The sequence below is a fragment of the Pezoporus flaviventris genome, unplaced genomic scaffold (assembly GCF_033815535.1).
Source record: "Pezoporus flaviventris isolate CSIRO_AGI_PZ_B2104156 unplaced genomic scaffold, CSIRO_AGI_Pfla_v1 ptg000007l, whole genome shotgun sequence".
In the NCBI taxonomy this organism is placed as follows: Eukaryota; Metazoa; Chordata; class Aves; order Psittaciformes; family Psittacidae; genus Pezoporus; species Pezoporus flaviventris.
The window spans coordinates 44,304,330-44,312,650 of record NW_026892555.1 but is presented as its reverse complement, the minus strand read 5'-3'; the positions used below and the strand labels follow the sequence as shown (position 1 = coordinate 44,312,650).

Genomic DNA, 8,321 nt, shown 5'->3' with positions numbered 1-8,321 from the left:
ATACAAGATGTACATAGTCTAGTAAGGGTAATAACACTTAATGAAGAACTTCTCAATGGTTAGTGTATTCTCTTGAAAACGGAGTAAAAAGATGTTATGAAATGCAGAGAGGATTTGTCTGACATAGTTCACCATGTGAACACAGCACAATGTTTGGCATAGAAAGAGTCATACAGCATTTATACCATGTCAATGCCATAGCACGTGTCCCATGAAAGAGTATGAGGAAAATATAAGAACAGCACTGCCAGAGGGCTTCATGCAAGGAGCTCTAGAGGTCTGTGAATGTATGACACACAGGTACTGCTTCCAAGGCAATCTCCAAGGAATCGATTTCAGTGCTTTTTCCTCCCGACACAACCACCTTTACTGACTTCCTATTGGTCTGTCTCACTTTTGCTTGGAGGTTGCTCTCCAAGGCCACAGTTTCTTGAGGAGGGCATTCCATATCACTTAGGCTTCCCTGGCAGCATTTTGGATAGCTTAGAAAGCATCTGAAACTATCGCTGCACTTTGCATGGGAGAAATAAGAACATTCTTCCACAATTGGCAGAGAATTACAAGTGGATTCGGTTTTGCCCTTAAAAGTTCTGTGGGTGGTGTTCATAGCTGATCTGTAATTCTGCGGGGCCTTGACAGAAAACCAGCTCCTGGTGAGCAACTGTTGAAGAACTGTGAAATCTTTGGCAATGGTCTTTCGGAAACTGGGCTTCAGGAGAAGATAGATAACTGGATTGTAGAGTGTGGAGGACTTTGCAAAGACAGCTGGCACAGCAAAGGCTAATGGAGGAATCTTATCTATTGATCCAAAAACCGCCCACATGGCAATGACTGCATAAGGGCTCCAGGCAGCAAAAAACCCAATGCAGACAGCAACACTCAGCTTGCAGAGAAAAGGACAAAACAGCAAGTTAAAATTTGCACACATAAAGAAAATAGCCAACAAAATAATATATTAATAAAAATACCATCTGATTGAACCCCTTTGTTAAAAGTCTCCCCCAAGTCTTCATGACAGCTCAGCTGCTCCCCAAATGTGCATTTTCTAGCAACTTAATTCTGTCTGAAACCTACTTCTACCTGAAACATTCAGAGAACAAAAGCCACACATCAACAGCAAGGAGAAAGGTTCATAAGTGAATATGACTTTCACACTGTGAAACGGTTTAACTACACAATTTCATTACATCTCTGTGTGATTGATTCAATTATCTCTATGCTGTACATGATGGACAGATGTCAGTTCTGGCCTTGGATTTCCGCCTATGAAGGTGATACCACCTAAGGCAGCAGCCACCTGTGCACCACTACACAATGAGATCTGGAGAGGACAACAGGCATGCTGGATTACAGCCAAGCCTTTCTGTAATTTCACTCTAAGCTTGAGCCCAGCATCCCTAATAAAAGTGAAGAAGAGTCATATTGCCTACTTTTAGCCTCAGCCCATAAACACGCAGCTACTAAAACTGCACTAACAGCAAAGTGTATAGAACACAAGGAAATCAAGCATAAAGTTGCGTGTCTGAACAGCGTGATGATGTGACTTAAAAAAATATGTTCAGGACTCATAAAAGAAAAATAAAAAAAACCAAAAAAAAACAACAACAAAACAAATGTTGCTATGGACACTATTCCAAAAGGCACTAAAGTAACTCATTACAGTTTATAGCAAGTACAGCCAAAGGTTTACAGTTCAAATCCCTTAGAGTTAACAAGAAGATTATTTTAATGAACTGTAATGGACTCTCAGTAATTATTTATTTTACCATGGAAGTAGAAAGACAGCTGAGAGATGTCTTTTCATAACTGCACATATGCATGGAAATTTCTAACACTGTTTCTTATCGAAGTGACCATCTAGTCCTGTGCTCTGCAGCAGTATGAAGAAAAGGGAATGACTTCTTCCCACATCTTGCAAGCCAGATTTTTATCATTTGTATTTCCACTCAAAGGTCTCACTGACAAGAAGAATCCCTATAGCCTTACTCATTCTACAGGGATGTGAGAAAAATCTGATCACAGGATACATAGTGTCTTCTATACATCCAGCACACATTATGACTGAGAATTTTAACGTAAATTATGTACTTTGCCAAATATAAATAATTTCATAACACGTAAAAATTTATGTAAGTGTAGGGATACAGTAACATAATAACTTCCCAAGGTGAGGCAAGAACTGTGATTCACCCTTGCTCTGCCTCTTAGCCTAGACAGGACTTTACTGTAGCTTGTGAACAAGATGATTTGGCATGAAGGAGCTTTCAAAAATCTTTTTAAATTTTGCCCTTGTGTGTAGGCAAATCCTATATACAAAAACTTCTTCAAAATATCTCCTGAACAGGCAAATAAAAACAATTAAAAATGACAAAAAAAATTTCCCTGTCTGTCAATCAAGCACAAGGATAATGCTCCCACACCAAATGTGTCACCAAAACTGCACAAGACAATGCTGTTGTCCAAAATGAAAATGCATTAAGGACTAATTTTCTTTTCCATTCTTATTCCCTTCTCAGGAACTTTCATGGTCTTTAAATGGTGCTGCCCAGCTGTGCCAAAACCAGCTTGCCGAAGACTAACTTTCAAATACCTTGATAGTAATGGTTTGCACACTGCTCATCCTGGCAGGGCCGGAGACATGCTGTTCCACTGCTTTCCTGGATTCTTTCACAGTTACCAGAATAAGAGAGTAGGAAGTCACAATTACTCCGCAAGGGAGAACAAAACAGAAAACAAAGAGGACTAATGTGTAAGACATGGCCATGGCGTCTACATTGGTGGAACGCCAGTCAATGCAGCAGGCTGTGCCATATGGCTCTGCTCCATATTCTCCCCAGTGAGCTAAGGGAGAACAGGCAAAAACTGCTGCGTAAGTCCAAGCACAGGCTATCAAGATTTGTCCATGTTCTCTCTTGAACCTGTTCCCTAGAAGACACAAAATAATCAGTGAAGACCAGCATTGCTGACGTGTCTGAATGGAGTTTCCCATAAGCAGGCGACTGAGCAGTGTAAGTAAGTAGGTTAACTTTACTAGATGTTCAAAATACTATACCATATGGAAGGTTTGTAAGAAAAGGGCATGGTTTGCAACAATTTGCAAAAACATCAAGTAGCTGAATTTGCTGATACATCTAGAACACTTAGCACAACAGAAGACCTTATAAATACATATCAAAATGTACCACTAAATTCTGAAAAACTTATTTTATTCAGGCTAGCTTTGGTTTCAGATCAGAACTCTTATTCCATGTTTCCAAATTATCAATCTGACTTAAAAGAGCTTATAAATAACCACCTGCATACACCTAACCCTACAGTTTATTTTCAGTGATCATAGAAATAAGAATTGTTTGACTGGATGTAAAAAGTCTCTTCTATAAAAATACTCTCTAGGATATACAACCTAAAAATAGCGGTCTATATATGTGTGAAAAAATCGAGTACATAAGACATAAATATTAGCTTACCATAAGGTGGAAAACAAATTTTGAGGCAGCAAACAGTGCTCAGTAATGTCAGTGTTGAGAGACTACAGATCCCAAACAGCACTCCACAAAATGCATAGAACAAGCAAATCTGTTTCCCATACAGCCACCTAGCAAACAGCCAAGAAAGTTAATTATTGTATGCAATGCTTCTTTCTTAAATGTAATGTTAAATTGTAGAAATAAAGTTGTAGCCTTAAAAATTCAATAAAACTGCGTGATAAAGTTATATTTTGGTCAATGATCAACTACAAAGGATATTCTCATTTGAAAAACAGCCACTAAAGTAATCATGATCTGCTTTATTTTTATGATTCACATTTAAGCTATTTTTATAAACCAAATTCTATCTTAATAAGAATCATTCTGAAAAGAAAAAAAAACAAAAATTCCTGTCATTAGTAGGCCTAGGTCATGAATTAATACCAAAATATTACCAACACCATCCTATCCCAAACCCTGCTGAACAACTAGTAAAAGCCAGTTCTGGTCTTCCTTCACCTTTCCTACCTATTTCTCTTCTCTCAAAGGCTTTCATACTGCCTGCATAGCACAAATACTATCTGAGGTCTAGTAATGAGCTCCTAAGCCTCCCTGATTTTAAAAGAAGATCACAACAAATAGATCTTGCATAATGATATAAAGTTGCATTCATGTGGATAGAGGGGAGAGAGTGTGGAAGGAAAGATGAAGCTCCACATTCAAAGTGCTGCCCCAAAAATTAATCCAGAACTCTACATTTCTACACACCATCACTACCACTACTTTTGGACATAATGAGTAAATTCAGGGTTTTCTTGATATAGTACTAAATTTCACTGTCCAGTTATGAAAGAAAGAAAATGAAGCATTTAACCATCACTTGAGTAATACTACCCACAAAGGATAAATGCAATAGGAAGCGGATGTTTGAAATAAAGTCCTTTCAGCCCTGCAGAAATCAGAAAGATAATAACCTCAAATAGACATGAACACTAATTAACAACAGCAGCCCATAAATCTCCTGTTACTGAGCATGCTGCTTCCAATCCCTATAATTAATTCCCACTTTTATGACAAGCAAAGTGGCAGAGTAATTCAGTCTTCATTGCTGACACAGCCCCCCAAAGCCTGCAGAGGGTGTTAAATATCACGTGCATAGTGAACAAACCTGTGTGAAAGGCTGGAGGTTACAGCTAGAGGGTACAATGTCAGAGTCATGCCAAGGTCGCTGATGGCAAGATTAATAATTAAATATTCTGCTGGTTTCAATAAACTCCTTTTCTTGTAGGAGACATATAGGAGAATACTGTTCCCACACACGGAGCATATTCCTGCAGAGAAACATAGAATACGGAGAAAAAGTTATTGTCAGCCATCTGTGTTTTTTTCCCTGCAGAAAATAATGTGCTGTCATCATAGGTAGCATTCATCAGATAAACTTATCTCTCTCTTATATTTGCAGTTATTTCTTCCTTTAAACTACCAGTATCAAAACCTACAGTGGTTAAACAAACTTAGTCAAGAGTTAGGTGACCATCAGTTTAGAAGGTCAGACAACAATCAAAACCCAGAATTTTAGGCAGCCTTTCATGGATGCACAAGAACACTTTCAAACGTAAAAGTTTCAGAGGACAAGAGAATGCCGACTGAATGGGAGGGTCCCTTAAATAATGCAATGTGAAATCGAGCTGTTGAAGAAAAACCAAGTGCTTTTGTGAACCTTACTGCCTGTTCTTGCATATCTTTGGAAAAAGCAGCACTTTGACTGAGGTAAACAAATTGCACAGAGCTCGCAAACCAACATTGGTTTTGGATTATGCCCATAAGAGAATATGCCTCATTTAATCATACTTGTGTAGGGAAAAAAAGGCATAATTTCCCAAATATTCTACAGATTATAATTCTTCATAAGGAAATGGCAGATTAGGAAGTAATGTTAGACAGTGATACAATTTCTTTCCATCACTGATCTCCTTAAATCCATTTAAGATATTTACAATTTAAAATCTTCTGGAGAGAGAAAAGATATTCCTGAATTCTACTCTTAGAAATGTGTAATAGTTTTGTCCCAAAGATTTTTTTTTTCCCAAGACTTCAAAAAATAACAATAAAAAGACAGTAAAAGACAAAAATTTTGTTTAAATGATGATTTCCTTTTTTTTTCCATATTTTGTATTTTTTTAACCTTTCAGTTACATTTCAGTCTGATTATCACTTGGTGTCTCTAAAATGAACGTTTCCTAAGTAGAATCAGGTTAGCTGAGATCAAGCAGCACAGATCATCAGACTACCAGAATATGCTCTCTCACTGCTCTGAGTAAGATTAATTTTAACTAGAACATAAAAGTTGTAGCCATATCAGACATATCAGTTATACTAAATATCATCAGTGGCTATATTACAGAAGAATTAATCAACTTTTCCGAGAAAAACCTCTATTTTATTTTGGGAGCTTATTTCCCACGGTGTCTGTTCTTGCCTGGATTACTAGCTCAAGTCCATATACAGTTTTCTAGCATTCATCAACTGACATTATAGTCACTCCAGGATCTGATTGTCTATATGGTCAAAGCCATCCCTTTTCACATGTTTCCACTGTGAAATTCCTGAAGGGAGAGATGGGAACAGGTTTTATCTGAAACAGGTTTTTTCCATTTTAAGAGTGTAATTTCTCTTTTAGAAAGAAACAAACTTTACTTTTACAGTCAAGTCTCCTTACCACTTCAGATACGGCCATACCTCTATATCATGAAATCACACTTACCAAAAACCATATAACATACTCCGACAAATATATCAGCTGTCTCCGTTATTTTCGACTGGAATGTTGTGTTACCAAAAGATGGGCCCATCTGAAAAACAAAACAGGATGCAGCACAGCTTTACATGTTTAGCTTGAAGGCACCATGGGAAATGTCAAATTAAAAGAACCTGGAGAAATGAAGTAATCTTTGCAAACAGCTAGAGCACCCAATTCACACAGCACTTAAACCAACTGTGTTTTAGCTGACTGCTGTGCATCCACATTAAATAATAATCTCATAGCTGCATTTCTTTCCTGGAGTGTAATAAGCCACAGTATCTAAATTCAGCTTGTTCATCTTCCTTACACTTTCCTATAAGCTGCTTATTCTCCCAGTGGTCCATCACTTGTTTCTACACAAAAACCTCTTTGCTCAATTGCTATAATACAAGACACCCCCACTGAAACCAAAGGGGCTAAATGTTTGCTCACCAAGTGTTCACAAAGGAAAAAGTTCAAGACTCATGCAAAACATTACAGATAATTATATTTTAACCTTTATACCAATATTTGTTGCATTCATTAAGAAAAGCAGTAACAGCAAGATTCCACACGAAAAGACAGATCTAGCATTTTCCCAGTGGCCAGTGCTGCCAGCATGTGACTGCCCTCAAGAGACAGTAACAAAAATAGTGACAGGACATCCATCTACTTTTTTCATGAGGCAACCTATTCACAAACAAAGGCTGAGCTCATATCAGACGTTAGTGCTGGGGTTTCAATGCTCTCTCTTATCAAAGGCAAATTTCATATTTGTTAAAAGGAAAGATATTCTACTGTAGAGAGCACAGTTCTTCAGCTTATCATGAGCTCTGGAAAGCTACTTTAGATTCTGATTTTCCAAAGCAGTCTGTTGCCTTGTCAGAGGTTGACTTTCTTGGGGTTTACCTGTGTTGTTCTTTGAATGAATTTTGGAGAATCAAATCCCATGCTGAGAAAAAACAAGTTTTATTCCAAGTGCCCAGTGCTGGCTGGATGTAGGCGGAGGAGCATTTAAGCCAGAGCTTCCATATTTCATGAGATTCATTCAGAAATGACAAAACTGGACTGATATCCCTGGTATACGCAGTGTGCCTCATCAAGAAAGCATCCAACCCTACTCTTAACTTAGCTTTGATGAGAGTAACCCCCATTTCCCTCAGTAGATAAGAAAGCTCTCACTCAGAAATGCCAAGATGTTTTTTTGTTGTCACTGATAATATGGCTCTTGCTTTTCTCATTTACTTTTCCCCTGTTCCAGTAATATCACACTTTTCACCTGCCACTGAAAATCTCTTAAATGAAAGTCACTTCAAGGTCGTTGTAGCCTATTTCACTCTAAGAAATTAATACAAACAATAATTCATCTTTACGCGCAAAGCATTTGTGATAATTGGTAGTTACTATTTTACTTCAAATCAGGCTACTGCCATCAACATATGACTACAGAAGAACTACAAGTAGAAAAATTTCCAAATGCACTTTCAGTAATAATTTTATTTTTATACTAAAGAAGTATTACATTCAGACTTGTATGAAGCTTTTTCAAAAAACCCATTTCAAAATGGGTTCTGAACTCTCTTCAATCACCTCTATCTATTAAACACAAGACATAAAGCCAAACTATTCTGCTCCAGTTAAAAGAATGTCAGAAATCTCATTTTTTTTTAAAGAAAGGTTTACTTCTTAGTATCTCTGACCCAAAAGAATGAGCCAACAGAAGATACACACTTCAACTTTGATGATTTCATAGTGCATGAAAGTCCCGAAATAAGTAGCACAAAAGAAGCTGTTACCAACAAACATGGGATTGTTTTCTTCTTCTGCTACAGCCATGCTTGTGAAGACTTTGGAAGTCATCATACCGACTGCTGTAGAACTGTATTAGACAACAATTACCCGTTCACATGGATGAATAAAAATTTCTGTATACAGATTTCTACTCTGTCTTTTTGCTCACTCCCATTGCCATTTCAGCATGTAGGTGGGCTGGTTCTGCATGCACATGCGAGGTCCTATCATTGCTCAGCTTTATGGCAAATTCTTTTGGAAATTAATTTAGTTTTCACCCT

General features: G+C 37.5%; 1 protein-coding gene across 2 annotated transcripts; it reads right to left on the bottom strand.

The window, feature by feature from the left end:
- Nucleotides 1-271: 271 nt before the first annotated feature.
- On the bottom strand, nt 272-6,518 carry LOC133266362 (opsin-5-like). 2 transcript variants are annotated; one of them, XM_061447558.1, is made up of 5 exons: nt 6,232-6,518; nt 4,636-4,798; nt 3,468-3,595; nt 2,591-2,925; nt 272-883 (listed from the first exon to the last, which is right to left on the bottom strand). In XM_061447558.1, the coding sequence occupies exons 1-5, from the start codon at nt 6,317-6,319 to the stop codon at nt 272-274; spliced, it is 1,326 nt and encodes a 441-aa protein (XP_061303542.1). In that variant the 5' UTR covers nt 6,320-6,518. The 2 variants fall into 2 exon arrangements, 1 of the variants encoding a protein (XP_061303542.1); XR_009742343.1 differs by lacking the exons at nt 272-883; nt 3,468-3,595; nt 6,232-6,518 and having other exon boundaries at nt 2,789-2,925; nt 4,636-5,123.
- Nucleotides 6,519-8,321: the final 1,803 nt, after the last annotated feature.

Excerpts from the sequence above, each read along its gene's own strand:
- LOC133266362 (XM_061447558.1), bottom strand. The coding sequence starts at position 6,319 with ATGGGCCCATCTTTTGGTAACACAACATTCCAGTCGAAAATAACGGAG. Across the intron at positions 4,799-6,231 it reads AGTATGTTATATGGTTTTTG|GAATATGCTCCGTGTGTGGG; the intron begins GTAAGTGTGATT and ends GTTTCTCTGCAG. Across the intron at positions 2,926-3,467 it reads AATTTGTTTTCCACCTTATG|GGAACAGGTTCAAGAGAGAA; the intron begins GTAAGCTAATAT and ends TGTGTCTTCTAG.